At 38.8% G+C, this 22,969-nt stretch overlaps 1 protein-coding gene across 1 annotated transcript in view; it reads right to left on the bottom strand.

Annotated features, from left to right (window-relative positions):
- LOC126334979 (cilia- and flagella-associated protein 57-like) overlaps positions 1–22,969 on the bottom strand; it is a 100,834-nt gene that overhangs the window by 25,109 nt on the left and 52,756 nt on the right. The window contains exon 5 of the mRNA XM_049997821.1: positions 7,643–7,860. Within this exon, the coding sequence (XP_049853778.1) occupies positions 7,643–7,860 (218 nt within the window). The remainder of the gene's footprint in view (positions 1–7,642; positions 7,861–22,969) is intronic.

The raw sequence follows: 22,969 nt of genomic DNA, 5'->3' as shown, positions 1-22,969 counted from the left end.
CAAGAAGAAAAGTGGAACATGGTGCTTGTGCAGTGACTGTTGGGGCCTTAATTCCCATGAATCAGTACCCAGTTTCAAATGTAATGGATTCTAACTAAAATGTGTTGAGATCATGTATCTTCAGTATTATTGACTGTGCCAAAGCCTTCTTGCAGATACCAAGGGCAAAAAGGGATAAGTGTAAAACTGCCATAACTATGTCATTTTGGCTCTTCAAACACAATGTGATGCTTTTCACCTTCTACAATGAAGCACAAACATGGCAGAATTTTATGCACGTAATTCTTGCGAGACTTGACATTTACATTTTGTTACATTGGATGATATTCTAATTTTTTCCCAAAGCCTTGAACACCATTGTCAAAACAGATTGCAAAGTTTTAGAATCAAGATAACTCTGGATAAATGCATTTTTGCCAAGCAAAAGGTACAATTCCTAGATTACAAGGGCTCAAAAACTGGACTCACACTTCTGTCAGTAAAAGTGAATGACACCCAACAACTTCATCTGCCATCTAAAGGACTTCACTGTTTCTTTTGAATGCTCAGTTATTAAGGACACCACATTCTACATTCCACAGCACTTCAGGAGCCACTGAACCTTTTGTTTGTTGGCAAACACACTCCTTGAAAGAGTTTCTGCCTTTAACTCCATGGAATCTGCACTTCCTAATGCCACCTTACTGGTACACTCTATCGAGGAGTTACCCCTTGCTTTAAAGTTAGATGCTAGACAGTCTGTTGTGGGAGCACTCTTAGAACACATTTCAATATCATGGCAGCATCTGGATTTTTTTCAAAAAATCTGTCACAGCAACAACATTGTTGGTGTGCCTTTTACAGAGAACTAGTTGCAATTTGTCTGGTCATGGAGCATTTCAGACCTTGGGCATGGTTTCAAATCATTTGCAAATCATAAACCACTCAGGTCCCTATTTCATGAAATTATGGAGTCCAGCTTGCCTTGTCAAAGCCACCACATGGATTTCATAGGGCAGTTAACCACCAATATTCAGCATATTGTCAGCCATGCCAATGTTGTGGTTGACTGCCTGTCAAGGGATTGTGCATTGCTCACCACCATTAACTAGGATCCCATGGCCATTTATCAATAATCTGACCTTACGTCCTGCGGTGTCTTCAGGATCCATCATCCACAGCATTGCATCCAGAGCTCCTCCCTCAGCAAGTTTCTAAATGAAAGGTTTGGTGTGATACATCTTGCAACAAGGTACATTCCCTCATCCCTATGCAATGGCACCACCTAATTTTCAACACTTACAACAACCTAGCTGACTCGAGAATCAAAGCTACTGCAAAACTGCTTGCTGACAAAGTAGTCTAGCCTAGTTTGCAGCATGATTGTTGCCAGGGGGTGAGATGTTGTTGCAGCTGCCAAACTGCAAAATTAGCTCACGATGTATCTGTTAATGTCTCCTCTTTCTCTGCCCCTACAGGGAGTTTTGTCCATACCCATTTGGATGTTGTAGGTTCTCTTCCTGCTTCACAAAATTTCTGTTACATGATAACGGTTATCGACAGTTTCACACATTGGCCTGAAGCTATCCTGGCCATGGACATTTTGGCTTCTTTGATTGCTCAGGCTTTGATCACTAAGTGCTTTTCACATTTTGTAATCCCTCATAAACAGAGGTAAATAATTTGCAGAGATATTGTGTTCATGTGGGCATGGTTATGTCTGCACTACCAACTAGCATCCAAAAAGTAACAGAAATGTAGAGCACCTACACTGCACCCTGTCCTGTCACTTTTAATCATGGTCTGACACTCTCCCCATGGTTTTTCTTGGCCTGCTTGCAGTCACAAAGGAAGATATCAGCTGTTCCCTCACCCAACTTGTTTATGCAGAACCTCTGAAAGTTTCAGGTGATTTCCTTTCTACTTCCCCCTTGCCTCATGTACAAGTTAGCAACTTTGAATTCTTTCCACACAAACTGCAATCATGTATGAATGCACTTGCACCTCTGTATCCTGTGTCATGGTTGAAACCCTTCTTTTGGTACAAAGACTTGTGTCCCTGCTCCTTTGTCTGGGCTTGTGAAGGGGCAGTTAAGCCACCACTCTCCCATGCATACAAGGGCCCATTCAACGTATCAAGTCACTCAGAAAAAACCTTTGTCCTTGACATTAATAGACACAAAGATACAGTTTCCATTGACTGCTTCAAACCAGCATATGTAGAGGATTTCTCAATTAACAATGTGAGCCCTAAACAGTTATGGGTACCCAGCCTGTTACTGTACCTTCTCCCTGCCACCAGTCACATTTTCAATAAACAGTAGGCAGATTAAGTGCCACTTTCCTCATATCAAATGACATGCAGTGCATCCATTTGTTTGACAATTGCAGTGTTCTGTCCTCTTCAATCCAAAAACAGGGGGGAGCTGATGTGGCAACGATTTCAATGCAGTCAGCCACTGAAACCAATACCATTGTGTTTTATCTTTTCCATTTTGTATTCTTTGAATACTGGAATACAGATGTTCTGTTACATGAATGTCTCTTGTGTGGTGTTTTCTATATCAGTGTATCTCTATAATGTTGTGCACATATCTTGTATGAATAGTATACATCAAGTACCCACAATCTATTTGGCCACTTGCCTAAAGAGGATACTATTACATATTTGTCATGGTAAACTCACTTCCTAAACTCTTGACCTTTATCCCTTGAAGAAGGCAACTAGTAGAAAAACTATAAAGGAAATTAAACAATATTATTTTTGCACTGTTGGTATCTTAGTATCTTTCTTTCTGACAATGGGAGTCACTTACTTACTGTAGCAAATATCACTGAAACTGGATAGATTATATTGGTTCCTTTTAAGGTCTACTAACCAGTTTACAACACACAAAGCCTGGTTTCTCTTCATTTGAAATTTTATACAATAAGAAACTTGTCTACCTTATCAATGAATTAGTTCCACTTCCCCATCATGTAAGAGTGTTTCTGCAACTCAGAGGAAGACGCATTTAGGAAGATCATGTAACAACACTACAGTAAAGTAAAACAGAGACATGACAACAGAGTGAAAACCACACAATTCTTGATTGGAGATGTTGTGTTAACTAAGAGCTATACCAAGTCAAAGTTTATAAACAGTGAGAGTAAGAATTTTCTTGACATATACACTGGACCATTTGAATTTTTAGAAAAAACACATAAAAATGTATACAGTTTTATCCAACCAAAACCTAGGAAACTTCATGTGCATAGGAATGTAAAACAACAGAAATTATACAAACAGAATGAACTGATGGCTGATATATACCTTTGTTTACCTGAAATTTCATGATATACTACAATTTGCATTCCTTCAGGGGGATGCACATTTATTTGTGCACCATGAATGTGGCAAAAGCAGGGACCCTGCCATGTGACATTTGCTTCTACAGTAACATATTTCTACTGTCACATCATTTTCTTAGGCTATCCTTTATCAGCTATGTATATACAATTATCTATTTGACCTGTACAGTTTGATATTTGAATATGTATATACTTGGTAAAAGATGGAACTTTGATTATGGTGATATACTTAGGTTCCCATATGCATATATAATGCTCTCATAACATTTGTACAAGGAATAATGCTGTCATGTTATGATGAGAAGATTTTGCTAACACTGTGTCATGCATGCTTATATACGCATGTCTACTGAAAGTTTATGATCTGTGGACTGTACTCTGCCATGTGTCTGATAAACTACTTGGTTTATGCATTTGATACTTCAAGATTTCTTATCCCAATAATACACAGTATTGGATCAGAAACCATGAATAGAGTGTTGTTGCATATATCTTGAAAAACTTCAAATCTTTTACACCACATACTCAAATAATTAGTTATTTACCATTCTGCCTCCTTAAAGTTCAACACATGTTGATTGGATTCAACATATATACCTCACAAGTGGAAGATTTATTTAACTACATTGAGCACAGTGATGCACTGATGTTTATGGATATTTTTCATTACATTGCACTATGGTACTTTGATCATGTTAAGAAGGACATGGTGCTATGTTTGCTTATTCACATCACTGTTGCATTCAGTTTTTGTATTGTCATGCAAGAAGCTCTGCGAATAGATTCATATACAGATGAAGAATGGAGATGAGTATTGAAAGTGTTTACATTTTGTTTTTGAAGCTATGAATTAAGAGAGATATTGTTAATGGATTTGTGAATTACTCAGCTGAACTTTGAGATATGTACTGCTACATGAAAGAAAAATAGAATTTGACATTTGAAGGGATCACTTAGCAAGTCAAAACTGTACCTGACTTCTTAATGGATAATGATTCAGCATTGCTTGTGTCAACATTTGGCTTATTCTAAACTGTACCTGACAGTGTACTGTTTTATATTTCATTTATGTAGTATAACTTGGTAGTATTGATACATTCATTGATACAAAGTTGACCACTCACGTCATTGTACTACTCTGTGCTCGATACTGCACTTCATTGATGCAGAAACACTGAAATAAGAAATGAAGGTTCTGTTTGTTCTTCACCAATGTTATTTTTGAAATTTTGTTTGGAGGAACGGAGAGAAGGATATGTTTCCTGAGAATGCAGGCTTTCTTGGCGAATCTTGAAGATAAATTCTTCTCGGGTTGACAGCCGAGTCAATGCGTTGTTCTCCAGCAATGTTTCAGCAAGTTTCTTACTTGCCATCTTCGCCTGAAGATGGCAAGTAAGAAACTTGCTGAAATGTTGCTGGAGAACAACGCATTGACTCGGCTGTCAACCCGAGAAGAATTTATCTTTGGATATGTTTCCTGTTGGTTTTAAGTTTGAAGTCACAGCTTTTATTGCAAAAAATCAACAAATTTGAATGTAGTCAGCACCACCACATTTATTGGTAGACAATATTACCAGAATATTTAGACATGAGAGGCATTATATAGACACAAACTCGAATTCTACATTTATAAAATGATTTTTCATTGCCAAACACACGAAGTATACATCAACATCATTGTGCGGTCACACAGGAGTTTTACTTATGTGTTGGTATATGATTTTTTTAATTCAGAGTTATCATTTATAACTGAATATGTGCCGAATCACAACCGATATGAAAACTATTGATTTAGATTATTTACTTTGTGTATAAAATTGATTTTTGACTTATGTAACTGTTTAAACTGAGGGAACCTTTACTTGATACACGTTTATTTACACATGCTGTATGATTGAGATATGATACACTGAGATCAATCTGTGAGGAATATGTACTACTATATGTAATATATGTACTAATACATATTGGAAAGAGAGAAGTGATATTTTACTTAAAATGCCCTGCCATAGGAAGGAAGACACTTATACAGGTATGTTCTGTATGGAAAGAACAGATATAATTGGAACTAAATGATCTACATTGGGAAAATGTTGATAGCTTATTGTATGTGCTTTTAGCAAACGGCAAGATACTTGCGGCTGATCATCTGAGATTAGAATAAACGGTAAAATGATATACTGATAACTGACTATGAAGACTAGTTTATGGAGGTCTGTGGTACTATCACTACATGTTAAGTCTGAAGTGAGAGACTGAGATATGAGCTCTGTTTGTCTGCCTCAAAATGAAAGTTAGGAGATATGTCAGATATGTCTGCCTCATTCCAACACTATTGAAAATGAGCTATGTTAAAGAAAAAGACTGATTCAGTATTATATAATGGAAAGTTGAAACAGTTTTGTTCTATGCATAGTATTAGTGTTATATATTATTCGATTTTTAATGAGCTTCACCATAATATCAGTTTTACAATTGAGCGAGAATCCGATACCAGGTCATTAAATTTTTTGGAGCTCACTTTAACTGTGGTAACAACTGCATTGAATTTAATATTTTTCGGAAAAATACGTTTTCCAACAGTATTATACCTGCAGACTCGGCCCATCTGTATGCCCATAAGATGGCCTTTTTTCATTCTAATTTTCACTGAGTTACAGCTATCCCTCTTGCACCAAATGCGGTAGGAACTGAACTGGTCACACTTGAGAATATTGATATAAATAATGGCTATAGGCCTCAGTTGGTAAGACAGATGTATAACAAGAAAATAAATAAAAATAATATTACGTCTTCCACCATAGGGGATGCACTAGATGACAAACGAGTGGCAACGATATCTATCCCATACATAGGCAATATAAGTTACAAATTGGGGCCTTTACTCAGAGCTCATAATTTCAGTCACTCATTCTACTAATAATAGTTTACATAGGAATTTAATCCACTTCTTGCACAATAAGAGCAATACACTTTTCCAATTAGGAGTATATAAAATTACATGTGGGGATTGTCCAAAATTTTCCATCGGGCAAACAGGACAAGCTCTGGGTCTCAGGTATAAAGAGCATGTTCCTACCAGACACGGTGATGGTACTAAGGGCTCTACTTATGCGGAACACCTATGCAAACAGCTCATGCACCAAGCACGACAGTTAATATCGAGTTACTTCATGCCAAGGTTAAGGGCTTAAAACTGGATGTTTTGGAAGAAATGCAGATCTTTAAGCATCTGCAACATGCTAAAGACAATATCCTTAACGACCAACTCCTACTAAGAAACAGAAATTTTTTTGAAGGTTTTGCACCTTTTGATTTGTTTTTAATAGTTGTAAATCTGATGATCTGGGGATTTTCACATGTGTGCACTGATTGGCGAGCGTGGTTGGTCAAGCTGTTCATCTTCTTTCTTTTTATCGTCATTTTCCTTTTATGATGAAGGTGATTTTAGTCCGTTGAACACCTCACATTTTATACCTATATCTTTATTACCATGACGTCTTTAGATTATGTCCCCTCAGCCCCCCCCCCCCCCCCCACCGCTAACTACTGGCTTTAGGTATAGTTTCTAAGAGTTCCTCCTGTTGTTATAGGTGGCTTCATATATGTTTCTTTCCTAGCATAAGCAACTGTGTGCAGTTATTTTTAGGTTTCATCACCCATTTAGCTCGTCACTTATTTTATCCATTTCATTTTTTGACATACGTTGATCCACAGTTGGGAATATATGGGCTATTTAGCCCCCAACCCATGTATAAACTTTCTCGTATTCGTATGTGCATGCGCATTCAAGTAACTTCCCTTGTATTGCGCATGTGCATAGGTAGCGGGTTGGGCTTGTAAGTGAGCAACCATTTGTAGCTGCAGTTTATGGTGGGTCATGGCCCATCGAACATAGGCCGGTGTGAGGTGGAGCGTACACCATTAAGTTAAGTAGTGGTTTTGACTTTGTACATATGTACTGTTTGTGTTTTCCTTTTCTTTTTCATTTATAAATGTATAGCTATCGTTTTCTTTTAATCATTGACAAAGACCTTCTTAGGCACTTGTGGGTTTTATTGTTGTTCTGAAGAAAGTGTAGTTATCTACGCCAAAACCTAGGTTAACACTAGGTGCTTTTTTCACAGTCAAGGTGGGTTTTTAGTTTTTTAATATGTTTTTACAAACCCTTAAAATTTGTCCATTGTAAATTCTGACACAAGACATCATTTAACAGATATTTGAAAATACCAGTATGTATAAGACTGTTAGGCAAACTGATATTACAGAGATGAAAAAGTGGAAGAGATACATTAGTAGAGAAAACAATTACTTTTGATTTGTGGTATTCCAGATTCAGCACATTTTTAAATGTGATGGCTGAATAGATCCTCACAATGGTGCCATCAGCAGCTGCAAAAACTTGCCCATGAGCACTGAAAACACATTCTGAGCATGCTTTGATGGGGAAATATTGTAAAGGCAAAACGTCACTAAGCAAAACTGTCATGTAACAAAGCCTGTTTTCAAAGCCAACAGCAATGAAGAGACCTGAAACAATAAACAGTTCATCAAAATTTTATATTTAATCATAATTTTGAAACTAAGAACAATGATAAAACTTACAATTGAATCTTAAAAGCCATGTATACTTTATTTTTAGGACTGTGTTATTTTCAGCATTCAAGCTAGTATATACTTATTTTTTTATCTACTTTTATCAGACAATGTTGATACTTGGACTTGCACATTTATTAAATAATAAAATATTGTATTCCAGCCAATGGGAATGTTAACAACAATTTATGGTTTTGAAACAATTTGAAAATGTTAACATTTCAAGTAGCATAACTTTTATCCAATATTCATCGTATTTAAACCTATGAAGAAAATCATTGTGCTGAATATTTGTTATTATTTCTATTATATTAATTATTAATAATCGTATTGATAGTTTTATACTGGCATTTTGTAGTTCAAAACCTTTATGTGTTATTTTTTCCTTAAAAATGTACTGGATATACAATGACACATCTGACAATCATGTGTCATAAGTGCAGTGGTCTAACAGAATAAAAATAATAAATAAAAAGATAAAGTAACCTTTGAAATTGTATACATATAAGTTCCATACTGCAGGAGAATTAGTAAAGATCTGTGATGCATCTTTTTAAAATAATAACAATGATAATTTTCTTAAATTCACATGGAGCTTGGTACACTGCACAATGAAACCTCCATCCACCATCTTTGTGGGAAGAGAAGCATGTCCTGGACATTCTGGACTATTGTATCTGCTATATATACACAACTCATTCTTCATTGTATTCTGTGGATCCCATCAAGCAGAAGAACCTTCAAGGATGTGTATGTATCAGAGAATATATTTGGAAAACAATATGAAATCACAGAAAATTGTTATTTAATCTGTGTTAATAATAAATTATGCTATATTGCTTATCGATATTCACACTCATGTCTAAAACTGAGTACACTGGTAAGAAAGCAGCTCAAATAAATAAATAAAATAAAAAATTAAAAAAAAGCTGTTGCCTTCTCTGATTTGTTATACAGCTGCTGTTAGCTTGCTATAACTAACCTAATTTACATGATTGCAATGGCATTTTTCAAAGGAAATACTTTCTTACATATGTTAACCCCATTCCTTTTTATAGTGCATCACTCTTTGTCATACTGCTTCACAACAAAACCTTACCTTCTATGTAATTAATACAATTTTTCAGTCTATGAATCTAGATATTTAGATATTTTATAGAAAGAGTGCCGAGTGGGGTATATTTTTAAGTTTCTTCTGAGTTAGTAAAGATTCATAATTTATTGCTTTATGTTAGATGGGATCATGTGGAATAGCTTCCCTCCACAGTATGACTCCATCCTGAACTACAGAAAAGGAGACAAAGCCATGGACTGTGACTGTGTAATTCACAGTTCAGCCGAAACTGATTTTTATTGTAAGCTACAAAAACCATTAAGGAGTAAATGTATTGGAAACTGAATTTAAGAATTCAAAGATCTTTAAAAAGGCTTTTACAAGATAAATGATTACTGGTACCTACTTCACACAATATTCCTTCTGCTTGCTTCTGCTGAACAATTTATTTGCTTTGCTTACACTGTCCAAAAGATGATTCCATAAAGCAACAGGGAGCTAAATAAGCTACACATTCTTGTCTTTAAGTCAGCACAATAGGAGATGCTTCTAAGGGCACAATATGCTTAACTGTTTCCTGGTTGGTTTATCCATGTGCTAACTCCATTTTAGCTTTTTATGCAGCTGAATCCCTAAGAGTTTTACGTGTTGTGCTTCATTTAGTGTATGCCCATTAATGTTTACTTCTAGTGCAGAAAAGGCATTATTAGCTGTTTGAAATTGAATAATATGTCTGATATGGTCAACAAAAACGCACATGAAGATAAATGCTACCAACAATTAGGTCCTAAAGGAAGGGCTAGGAAACTTATTGAACATTGCTTGTTACTTAGCAATCCTTACAACCAATTTGCTGAACATCAAAACTCTTTACTGGTGTATTACAATGTCCAAGTATAAATATATCTTTTTTTTTTTTTTTTTTTTTGAACGACACAAGCTTTTAAAGAACCAAAAGCATTGATGTCTCTTCTACTTAGAATAATACAAAATTTAAAGAACCTAAAGCATAAATGTCTTTTCTTTAGAACAATATAAACCTTAAAAAACAGTAAGCAGAAATTCCTCTTTTTTTTACTTTTAGGAACACAATGTTATTTGAGCCTCACTTTAATCTTTAACCATGTTTCAAGATTCCCCTGTAGCAAGGAGGAAGTGTATCAAACATGAATGAATTACAATTGGTCAGGTTGATTATGAACTGTGGCACAAGCCCACAGGTGGCACAGTAGACTGAGAGGTAGGCATTGGACGCCAGCCATAGCCCCAGTGAGACAAGCAATGTAGTGAAGTGATGTGGAGTACTGGCAGCAATCTCAGGACTCTGTTCCCAAGGGGGGAACCCAAGGAAGATGCAGGACTGAAGCAGCCTGGGACAGCACTAGCACCAGCAAGCACACCACAAAAACTGCCACATCACTCTGCCCATATGGCCAGCTCCCAGCACTCCATTAGAAAAATGCCTGCACAGGAAGTACATTGACTCTTGCATGTCTGCTCACACCAACGATTCAGCTTCTACTTCTCACCCCCTACCAACACCTGTCCCTCCTGCCCAGAATCCATCAACCAAACATCTTGTCATGAGCAAAGACAGTGTACAACTCACCTGGCATGCTGTATCAATCATGTGTCATTGTGAGATTAAAACTTAAAGGCTTAGGCAAAGTCACAGAATATACCGATAGGACAGTTCCTCCTGTTTAGCTCAGAGCTCAGTCAGTACTTCATTTGTATAGTCTTGTATTGCTCTGCATGTGGAGAACCCTTTACAAAAGTATAGTAAAAAGTGATTAACAAACTCTCCTTCATTGAAGAGTCAGCAATGTATCACACACAACTTTCTCAAACACTTTTTAAAAGCTTGGAAGGAATTATGTATGTCTATAATTAAAGGTGGTTTGTTTCTCTCCAGTTTTGTAAATGTGTATTACAACAGCATGCTTAAGTCTCTTACAAAATATGCCCCGTGTCATCGATTCATTACAAAGACAGGTTGTTGGTAACCTTATCAGATCACAACAAGATTTTAACATTTTGCTAGAGACACCTGCAGAGCCAGCAGAATTACTTCTTATAGTGATCTGATTACTTCTGTAATCTCCTTATGTGTTGTATAACTAAAACTGATGAAGGTTGGTGGTGCCTGTACTGTCCATGAGTGTATTTAACATACCTGTACCCCACTGTTTATTACTGGGAGCAGTGTTTGTGAGTGCTGTGTGGAAGTAATAATTGAATTTAGTTACTTATGATTCAAAATGTCCCATTTCTGTCAGATCTATTTTATGGGAGCTCAATTTAAGGTGGATTACTAAATTTTTTTTGTTTCTTGTTTAATGAAGTTCAATTACTTTGTTTCCTTATTCTTGGCACATAGCATAAGGGTTTTGCTTTTTTAATGCCAGAATGGAGGATCAACAATATTGATGATAATGGGGTTTCAAATCTTGACTACTGCTTGTTCACTGAATTATATAGGTCTTTCTCTTCCTAGCACAAGATAATTTAATCCCAGGAGTTATCCACCCTTTATTCTTGGCCCTGTTCAATTTTATCCTCATTTATTTTAGGAGAAAATAACCTTCAAGGATTGTAAGTTGTTGGATCTGAAAACAAATTGTCAATATCTCTTGCACTACACTATGTCCTCCAGCGCTCACAGGGAAATTTTCTGTGGAAAATACCCAAAGCTGGATACCAAATGTAGTGATTTTATGCAGGTTCAAAATACCAAAAAGGTTTCCAAACTAGCAGTAACACCATAATCTTTTAATTATAATCAGTATAATATATGATTCACAATTATTGTCCACAGATACAATAAAGTAACAAGATTGGCTAATCACAATGTAATGATATCCTTGATTGAAAACTGATAGTGAAATGTTGTTACCTATCGTTCATGTCAAATACACCAACATTTGAGTAAATATGTCCAGGCCACACTACAATCAGTGTAGACTTAACTCCAGGGAGATCCATCTTGGACAGCAGTCGTTCAACACAAATACAAATGTTGATAATAAATGGAGGATACCAACTCTTGATATGTGGAGCCTATAGGAGGCCAATGTTGGAGAGGTGGAGGCTTGGAAACAACTCACAACGGCTGTACAGCTGAAATTTCTAGGTTGGTGGGGCCGCTAGAACTGCTGTCTCCTTGGCTGGACAGCTGCCTAAATACTGCCATGGCGGATGGATATTTTTCAGCCTGCTTGCTGGCATGAGAGCCAAGTAGTGTTGTTTACCATGTTTCTGGTGGTGATATAGACACTGCCAGTAGGTGGACTGGCTGCCATTTGTTTTTCTAGCATCGACTGAAATTGTACAGAAAAACAAACCAGTGTTGTCATTGTTAACTTTGTTCACTGGGAATTTTTAAGTGTGTTTCCCACATCACATTCTCTGCAAGGCAGGTGCTTCAGCTACACACCAGAAGACAGGTGCTTCAGCTACACACCAGAATGCCTGCATTCTGGTGGATGAAGTGTCATCATACATCTTCCTTCCTTGCCCCCCCCCCCCCTCCTGCACCCTCCCCTATGGGAAAGATGGTTGACCCACGTTGATGCTTCAGTTTCTGCAAGAGTCATTGGCATCCATTGCAGGGGATGTCCTTGGCAGTCAGTGATAATCTCCATCAGGATGAGAGCTTCTGTTGCAGCAGTCTCCTTGTCTGAGATGCCTGCACCATGCTGACCAGGTGGCTCCTGCTGTGGCAATGGATGGTTCAAGTCAGAGCTTGGCTGGGCATCTTTGGAACTGAAAGTCTGGTGGAATTTCTGGTAGGGCCACCCAGGCCCCTGCAAGAGCGAAGCTGGTTAATGTGCTTGGGGATCTGTGACTAGTCTTGTAATAGGCCATCTACCATGGCACTGCCCACAAAATGAATGATCCACACTATTACCCACTGAAACTTACCCCACATAAATACTGTCACCCATAAATTGGTGTGAAGCCAATAGCAGTGTGGATGTAGCCCTGGCAGAGGGTGTTGTGTCCCACTGGTTTCACTATGAAGAGCTTGGTCCTCTGGGGGTGGCAATGCATCATTTTTGTCAGGCTAGCCCTAACTTTCAGAATGGAATCGTACAATGCGAGAAACTAACTGATTGCATCACTATTGTTGTAACCCTGTAGCAGCTCCACCATTTGAGATTTAAAAGTCTGTTGGAAGTGTTCCAACAAACCAACCAATACCAGGTGAAAAGGAGCTATCTGCACATTCTGAATACTGCTGAACTCACAAAGCAGTTGGAAGACTCCAGAGGTAAACTATGGCCTGCTGTCTATGATGATTGTAGCTTGAAGACCTTCAATGGAAAAAAAAAATCATAGCCCCTGCTTGGATTATTTTGGCTATTGTCATAGACTGCATGCTGGAACATAAAGACATTTACTACAAAAATCCACTAGGCTGCAAGATGTACATGAAGCCTGGACAGGTTCGTTATTGATTTAATATGAATTGGGAACTGCATGACATTCACAGCAGGCTCGATGTCCATGTTGAAACATATGTCTCGTGCACTGTCCTGACCAGCCAGTAGGCAAGAAAGTGCATTAATATTCGCATGCTATGTCATGGGGAGATTTTGAATGTCATAAGTATGAGAAGATTTAAACATCGCCCAACATGAGGGGCATCTTGCTATTTTCTGAAGGATACCCACATTTATGTTGAAAATGGAAACAGTGGTTTGTGGTTAGTAAGTAGAATGAACCACTCACTGCCCACAGACTTAATCACAGATTTTCTCTAAAGCAAAAATTATGGCCAGAGCCTGTTTTGGAATCTGGCCATAATTTCATTGTGCTGGTGTCAGTGTTTAGGATGCAAAGGTCATAGAGAATACTTCTCTATTTACTTTATGGGACAGAACCACACCCTCACTCCATAATCTGATGCATCAGTTGCAGAAATAACCATTTATTTTGGGCACTTGCTATCCAACATGTAGGCTGGAATATAGCCTGCACAAGGCCTTGCAAAGCCTTTCAGCAAGTGCTAGACCAATTCACTTTTCATTCTTGTATGGAAGGTGGTGCAGGAGTTCCATAATGCTATGGCATGTGTGATAAACTTACAGAAATAATTAAGTTGCCTGAGAACTGACTTCAATGTTAAGCTTCCTTGGGTGCTGGCAATTGGTGAATAGCTTCCACATGTCATGGTGTGAGGCAGATCCCTGAAGTGCGAAGTACGAGGTGCATTCAAGTTCTAAGGCCTCCGATTTTTTTTCTAATTAACTACTCAATGAATCTGGCGTTACTTCTCGACATTATCACCCTGCAGACGTACACATTTTTCACAATGCTGACGCCATGATTCCATGGCAGCGGCGAAGGCTTCTTTAGAAGTCTGTTTTGACCACTGGAAAATCGCTGAGGTAATAACAGCATGGCTGGTGAATGTGCGGCCATGGAGAGTGTCTTTCATTGTTGGAAAAAGCCAAAAGTCACTAGGAGCCAGGTTAGGTGAGTAGGGAGCATGAGGAATCACTTCAAAGTTGTTATCACGAAGAAACTGTTGCGTAACGTTAGCTCAATGTGCAGGTGCGTTGTCTTGGTGAAACAGCCCTTCCCGGACGTTTTTGTTGCAGTGCAGGAAGGAATTTGTTCTTCAAAACATTTTCGTAGGATGCACCTGTTACCGTAGTGCCCTTTGGAATGCAAAGGGTAAGGATTACCCCCGTCGCTGTTCCAGAATATGGACACCATCATTTTTTCAGCACTGGTGGTTACCCAAAATTTTTTTGGTGGCGGTGAATCTGTGTGCTTCCATTGAGCTGACTGGCGCTTTGTTTCTGGATTGAAAAATGGCATCCATGTCTCATCCATTGTCACAACCGACGTAAAGAAAGTCCCATTCATGCTGTCATTGCACGTCAACATTGCTTGGCAACATGTCACACGGGCAGCCATGTGGTCGTCCATCAGCATTCGTGGCACCCACCTGTATGACACTTTTCGCATTTTCAGGTCGTCATGTAGGATTGTGTGCACAGAACCCACAGAAATGCCAACTCTGAAGGCGATCTGTTCAACAGTCATTCAGCGATCCCCCAAAAGAATTCTCTCCACTTTCTCGATCATGTCGTCATACCGGCTTGTGTGAGCTCGAGATTGTTTCGGTTTGTTGTCACACGATGTTCTGCCTTCATTAAACTGTCGCATCCACGAACGCACTTTTGACACATCCATAACTCCATCACCACATGTCTCCTTCAACTGTCGATGAATTTCAATTGGTTTCACACCACGCAAATTTAGAAAACGAATGATTGCAAGCTGTTCAAGTAAGGAAAATGTCGCCATCTTAAGTATTTAAAACAGTTCTCATTCTTGCTGCTGGCGGTAAAATTCCGTCTGCCGTACAGTGCTGCCATCCCTGGACATATTGACAATGAACGCGGCCTCATTTTAAAACAATGCGCACGTTTCTATCTGTTTCCAGTCCAGAGAAAAAAAAATTGGAGGCCTTAGAACTTGAATGCACCTCGTGTATGGTCTAATAAATCGTCTTGGTTGGGAAAAAAAATTGCTTTCCTTACTGCATTTTAGATTTTCTTTTCCCAACACTTGAAAGAGTGCCTCCAAAGTTGTTGAGAGGTCTCTGGAATTCTTACCTATGGCTAGAATGTCATCCACTTAGTTAGTGGTTCCAGCATCTCCTGAATAAGTTATTCCAGTAATCACTGAAATATAGGTGGTGCATTGAAAATCTCAAATGGCAGATGATTGCACTGAACAGGCCAAACAGTGTATTGATCATCAGAATGCATGTGGACTCTGCATTCAAGGGCAACTGTAGGCACAATTCACGGAAGTTAGTGTTGACAAAAATACTATGCCCTGAAGCTAAGACCTAATATTATCTACCTTTGGAATAGGGTATGTGTTGACAATTGCCTTGGTGTTCAATGTCAACTTGAAATCCTAACAAATCTTTAAGGATTCCTCCAGGTTTTCAACCAAACCATTGAGGATAGTCCAAAACCTGTTAGTGAGTTATGTGAGGACCAATTTGTCCAGTAGCAATGGGAGATCTAACTGCAGTTGCCTCTTAAAGCAAATTACACATTCCTTGATTTGTGAAATGTGGGAACCATCAGTGGTTGCAACGTGATGTGTATCTCATAGCTGGTAATACTGAAATTTGAAAATGATCAGTGGTTGCAACATGGCGTGTATCTCATAATTAAAACAAAATAGAAAGAAACTTCCACATGTGTGTTTTGTTCATGTGCCTGTCTGCCGGCGCTTTCCCGCTTGGTAAGTCTTGGAATCTTTGTTTTTATCATAATTAAAATATGTCATCTTGCTATTAAATATGGAGGCATATTTTGTGAGGAGACCTATAGATGGATGCTGGTAAGAATGTTGTAGTTGATCAGTAGAACCAAACACCACACACCTAATTTTTTGAAAAGATCCAACCCAAGATGTTAACAGCACCTTTTTTTGTAAGTATTAACGGACTGGCTGTGAAGAACGACCATTGTATTAGGTTGCAGGACTAAAATGGCCCATTACTGGAATGTCATTGTTTGTAATTGAATTGTTTGGCAAGCTGCAGAAGTGCCAGTGACCCCAGCTGCCTATATGCAGGCAAGCTGATGACCATTGCAGAGGATTCTGTGTCTATTTTTGACACAGCAGGTGTTGTACTGATCAACACATCCAAAGTCAATATATAGGTCAAAGTGGGCAACATAGCCTGAACTTGGTGCCCATCTGGACCTGACCCCAGAATGTTGGTCTCACTATCAGAGGTTGTCCCTTAAGGCATGTATGTACATCTCGTCTTCTGAAAAGAGCATTGTCACTTGAGTAATGGAACAATTAATACATGAATGTAACTTCCTAGAAGCATGGCCATTCAAAACAAGAGTGGGTGGTTGTACCCTGAGATAATATGTTGACTAACCATTGAGGCAGGCCTGGTTGCTGTGAGACGGATGGGTGGAAACACCTGAGATGTGTCCCACAGTGCTACTGATGATCTAATCATTTGTCCAAGTGCCCAATTGAGTGGAAGACATCTGACAATGAGGGATAATTCGGTTTCAGTAAGTCATCTGCCAAACACAAAATGTTAACAGCACCTTTTGTTCTAAGTATGAATGGATTGGCTGTGAACACACACAAAAGAAACTGTGTAAATACAAATGTTTTTACTGTATTTACACAGTTTCTTTGGTGTGTCTTATGATACATTGAGGATCTAATCATTTGCCCAAGTGTCCAATTGAGTGGAAGACATCTGACAATGAGGGATCATGCAGTTTCAGTAAGTCTTCTGCCAAATGCACAAGTATCATGAGACACACCAAAGAAATTGTGTTTATGCTTAAAACTGACACACTGAAATTGGCAGTCCCAAGAAAGACCCTGTAATAGTGCTATCCATTCTTTTTGTGACAGCTAAAGAACTTGTAGCAGGCAGTGCTTACATGGGTCCGGAAATCAAAATAATTTGTTGATTTAGTCTTCATGGAGTTCCACTTTGTGATTTAATTGTTGAAGAAACTTATAAACCTAATAAAAAGGACCATTGGTGTTGATGGTCTCAGCAACTAATATTTCTATGTGGTTCCAGAAGTAGCTGTAACCCGTGAAAAGATTGAGTTGTTGGCTCAGTACCCGGGTGTATAGGCTATTTCTTAAAAAAGGTTGCAGTGACACCTGGTTATGACATTAAATAAAGTGAACATTTTTATTTATTGAAATATTTTTCAGTTTAGCCTACACAAAGACTGGGATATAGGTGTGCTTAAAGAAAAACAGAACTACAATTAATTTAAGAATAATGTCAATAAAATTTGCATTGAAGCTCTTTGTTTCCTGTAATTAGAATGAAAAGATTTTATTTGTTTATCACTGTACAAGATCAAATAATTCACTGTTGGGTTTCTCTTGTTCTGGAATACAAGCAATGGTTGGCTATTGAACATTGTAAGTCTGTAATGACTCAATTATTGTTAAAATATATGATTATTATAGGCAGAGTTATTACTATTTCATTTAAGTAGACAGTACTTTAGCATGCAGGAAGTAGTAACTTTTCTAATTTTCAGTGACTGCAGCAGCTTGAAAAGATCATGCCAATAAAAGTCATTGTTGGCCACCATTACCAGCCTTAACATTTATTTTAATATTTTCACAGCAACTCTCAAGCTTTAACGCATGAGAGTGTATAAATAATTTCTCTTTGACAGGCCTTATATTGGTAAATTTAAGGCTTTTTCAGTACCAGTATTTTCGTAATCTGTGGGTTAGCAGTTCAGTGATTCAAATAGGTTGCTTCACAGCGATCGATTACCATTTCAACTACAGTATTTTGAGGTGAAAGATAATAAATAATTTATGTTTCTTTAGGAAGAGACAACAATATTTTGACACACGAAACACACGAATAACATTATTTTCTAACGCTTAAGTTTATCAAAGATACCCTGAGATGTTTAGCTTTTCGATACATTATGTACGCATTTTAACATGCCTCACGCCCCCCATCCATATCTAGGCTGTACCCAGTTATTTAAAACAAAAGTTCTTCACGACATAGCTGCTTAATACTAAGGTAAGGATTTGGTTGCATGGACTCCCAGGCTCCAGGATATTAAGCAATAGGTACCCGGTGGCCATGCAAAAAGCTAACCTTTGCAATTAAAGGCTTAAGTTAAATAATCTTTGCTGAACTGTACAGTCAGATGTGCAGAAGTAACATCCCAACTCTAGGGTGGGTCAATAAAGAAACTAAAAAGAAATTTAGGTATAATATCTCTGTAAAATGTCAAGCTGTGAAACCAATAATTCAGCATCTGTGAACCAAAATGAAAAGAAAATGCAACATTACAGACACTGACATTTCATTACATAAGGCATAATTTTTCCATTGCAGAACCACAAAATTACTGGAGAATGGCCTAGAAGGCTGAAGCTAGTCTCGGACAAATAAAATTAATTCAGGAAAAGCGTAACATTTAAATGTCAGCTTCTTTCAATAAATTTATTGTTGTGATACAACTAAGGGGGAAAAAACCTGTCATATTAAATTTGTTTACATATTTGCTTGTTTTAAACCATCTACAGCCTTTTGAATTGCAAGGGTAATAACTGTAAGTAAACTGAATATATTAATTTTATGTAAATAAAGTGAACTGTTTAAATATATTTAAATGTTGCAATTAATTGTAACACTCTCAGGGCCATTAGTTCAACTTACCCTTATAAACCCCTCATAGTCTACACTTGTACAATGCATTACACCCAATTTCGAAGAAAAATGTTGATGTGGTGCTGTGAGCAATGTAACAGTCATAGCTCCAGAAGGAATGACGTTTATCAGAGCATGTGCAGTCAAAAACAGACAACTGTACCCGTTCTCTGAGTTGACCAAACTCTGCCTGACCATCATTTTAGCACTCGGCACTGGTTTCTAGTAATCGTTAAGAGAGCACTATGAAATAAGTTTTTTTTTCATTTTATTTGCATATTAGCATATATTCAAAGACAGATTAAATTTTACTGTGAGTTCTGGCTTGCATTCAAACAGAAATGGCATAATTTTAATTCGATCTTTCCAGTGTTCCATAGCACATGAATGCGGATAACCAGCCACCACTGCACATATGTATGTATCTCGTGATGTCTGGGGATTCAATAAACAATTTTTGGAATACCTCCTGATAGTTATCTCACAAAACACACTCCAAACAATGATTTTGTGGGAATATCCATTGTGATATACATTGCTGACGTACTGTGAGTGCAATATCTGTTACTGACCAGAGACTTCAGTTTGTTCTTAGCATTTACAGTGAATAGTTGTGTGTCATTTACCTGGCTATATATTCGCCCAATGAAGTGTTAACTCATTTATATTATACCCACACTGTACCTATCACATTGGTTATGCTCGCAGTTCACAGTGACTGCGTATGAGGTAAAATTCACACCAATACAGTTATAACATTAGGACAATGTGACCCACACATGACCATGGAGGCTTATCAACTAATTATTTAACCATATACAGTCATCAATTGCTTAAATTAAGTGCTATAGTACTGTGATTCAACTTCTGACAATAGTGCTGAAGAACTGAAAGCAACAAACTGTCTATTGTGGAACATCATTGCCATCTCAGATCTGCAGAAATACTATGCAATTGCTGAACTGCAATATTCCAACAGCTCAGATTTGAAGTCATTCATGACACTGCATTTTCCACATCATGCATGAATTTGTCCAACCCGTCTTTGCTGCCACCGGCTGCCCTTATGTCAAACATTCACACCACATCATGGACAGACCTAGAACATACACAGTTTCACCTGAACCAACCTTAAGCCTGACCTCTGATTGTTGAAAACTCATTTGTAAAGACTGATGTCACAAATGAAGAATTACATCAAGAATATCCCTTCAAACACCAAAAATGCATTCATATTATTGACAAAAATGCTGACTGTCATGCACCACAGTGACATTCCCTGATATGCCACACACCAACCAAGCCCAACTGACTTTGCCTGATCACTTCTGATTCCTACGACATGGCACCTGCCTGGAGCCACAACCTTTGACTGCCTGCACCTGTACACAACCTAGTCATCTGTGCTGCACCTAGGCCTGCACAGAACACCACCAATCATTCTGCGTCTACACCTCAGTGGAACATCATTATCCATGTTGACCCCATGCACCTACGACACATGCCTGACTACATGGAACCTGAGTGGACCTCTACAGCCTGCCTCATGCAACATATGGCACTGCCATCACCTGGCACAGTGACCTCCATCCAGTCAAAATAAACGACCATGCACCAAGCAGCTATGCCCCATTCGCAGCCACTCCAATGCAAGAAAAGTTTTATAGTACTGCATAAGAACGAATGTTTCCCATCTTACGACTACACGATAGTGATCACAAGTTCATCTATTCGAGAAGACCAGTCTCACACCTCGGCATCCACGCAGCAATCTTCTCTCATTCCACTGACATTGACTGCTACCAGACGTGACATTCCCAATTGAGAACATGAATACGACCTTCTCATCATCTTCGGCTCTGATGAGTGTTCTGCTGGGTTTCCACGTCTGCTCATTCATTTCCAAGTGCCAGTGTTCCATTTTTAACCATGCAGTCTGACTCAGCACTTCTGGGGACCCACAGTTTAGTAGCCTTCAGCCATAACATGAACTCGCTACTGCTTCGTGGCTGATTGACAATGGACAAACCTATGCCATTGCGACTGCAGGAAGCTTGCAACTCATCAATTGCAGTGCATGGATCCATGATCCATACCCTGCAACTGTCATTGTCCTTCCACCTCACACGGATATTCTCTGTTAAGGACATCATACAACCAGAGCTTTGTATGGAATTTTTACGTCATTTCCACTTATCTGGTAGTACAACATGCCATGCTCTTGTACTTTGACACAGGCTGCTGCATCTGTATACCTTTCACCCTGGCAGCTCTGCTCTTATCCTATACATCTTCCAATCAAGTCAGACAACAGGACCATAGTTCTACATTCATCAACACATTCAATGAGTCTACCTCCTCAGCTGACAAGCCTTGTTGGTCTGCCAATACTTCTCTGTTTGCCATGAGACATTGGGCTCACTTAGTATAGCGAATGTGTTGCTCCCACAATGTAATAATTACACATCCACTGCCCACACCATGGTGCACAACCAGCTCATGGCCTTGACACACAACCACCATGATGACAGGAGTGGGAAGCATGGATGACCCTGGTCCCTCCAACAAGTGATGGCCACCAAACGTCTGGCTATGCTGAACGCCAGCTCCACCCAGCATCCCTGCTGTCACCGATTCCAGACACACAGTGAAACACACTCACTGGTACTTTGCCTCTCCACCCAGCTACTGGCATCATTGGGCACATTTGACCAGCAGTACAGTATGTTATTGGCACACCTTAACTCAACGTCATGCAGCTCGACTGCCATTTGCCGCCAATCTGCACATAACAACACCGACCATATTGTTAAGTTCAACTGATTCTATGTTCGACTATGAAGCACTTACCATAGGTTGATGACATTCTACGAAGCTACATTCATGACACATCACAGGAATCGAACGAAACACGATGCTTTTCAACCACTCTCAATTGAACTACTTGTCCTCAACTGCCAACTTTGGCACCTCTCTCTGACAAAGAGCTCACTACAACAATTCTTGATTCTGCAGCTGCATCTCCATCTACAATTACTTCAACCACAATTCGAAACACAGGATACCTAGCATTCCTGCCTCCCCATGGCCCCCACCCCACCACAGATTGCCTCTACCATGACCAGGCCCATCAAGATTCAATCTGGCAAACAAATTACCAGACCACATCAATTGCACTGCCCTCTCAATATACATCACCACTTTGATCAGACCAAAATCTACCTGGCACAAATGGCCACCACAAGCGACATCCTTGCCACTGACATCCCACCTCCATTTCATCAATTGTAGCACTGGTGAAGGTGTGCAGACACTGTATGCTTCCCATATCAGCTACAGTGGTACAACCAGTTCAATGCTCCTATCACACTCACCACAATACCGAGGAACAGCCTGACCATGTCTCATGAAAGTACCAGCCACAGCACGACTGGTCATATATATCGGTACCACACTAGGGGGAGGGAAGGGGGAGAGGGATGTTACCGACACTGTGCTGACCTGCACTGCAATATACATCACTGTTGTGCTGCGAGTACAATACCTGTGACTTGACCAGAGACTTCATTCTTAGTGTCCATGGTGAACAGGTGTGTGTCTTTTACCTGTGTATATATTCATCGAATAAAGTGTAAGTCTACCATACTGTGTCATACCTCATTTATGTCGTATCCACACTGTACCAACTTCCACAATTTGAAATGAATGAGTGAGAAATGAAAGCTATCTATCAGAGATTGTCTCCCGCGAGTAATAATTGTAAT

This window comes from Schistocerca gregaria, chromosome 1 (assembly GCF_023897955.1).
Source record: "Schistocerca gregaria isolate iqSchGreg1 chromosome 1, iqSchGreg1.2, whole genome shotgun sequence".
NCBI classification, from domain to species: Eukaryota; Metazoa; Arthropoda; class Insecta; order Orthoptera; family Acrididae; genus Schistocerca; species Schistocerca gregaria.
Note: the sequence above shows the minus strand (reverse complement) of the source record. Positions and strands in the feature narration are given on the sequence as shown.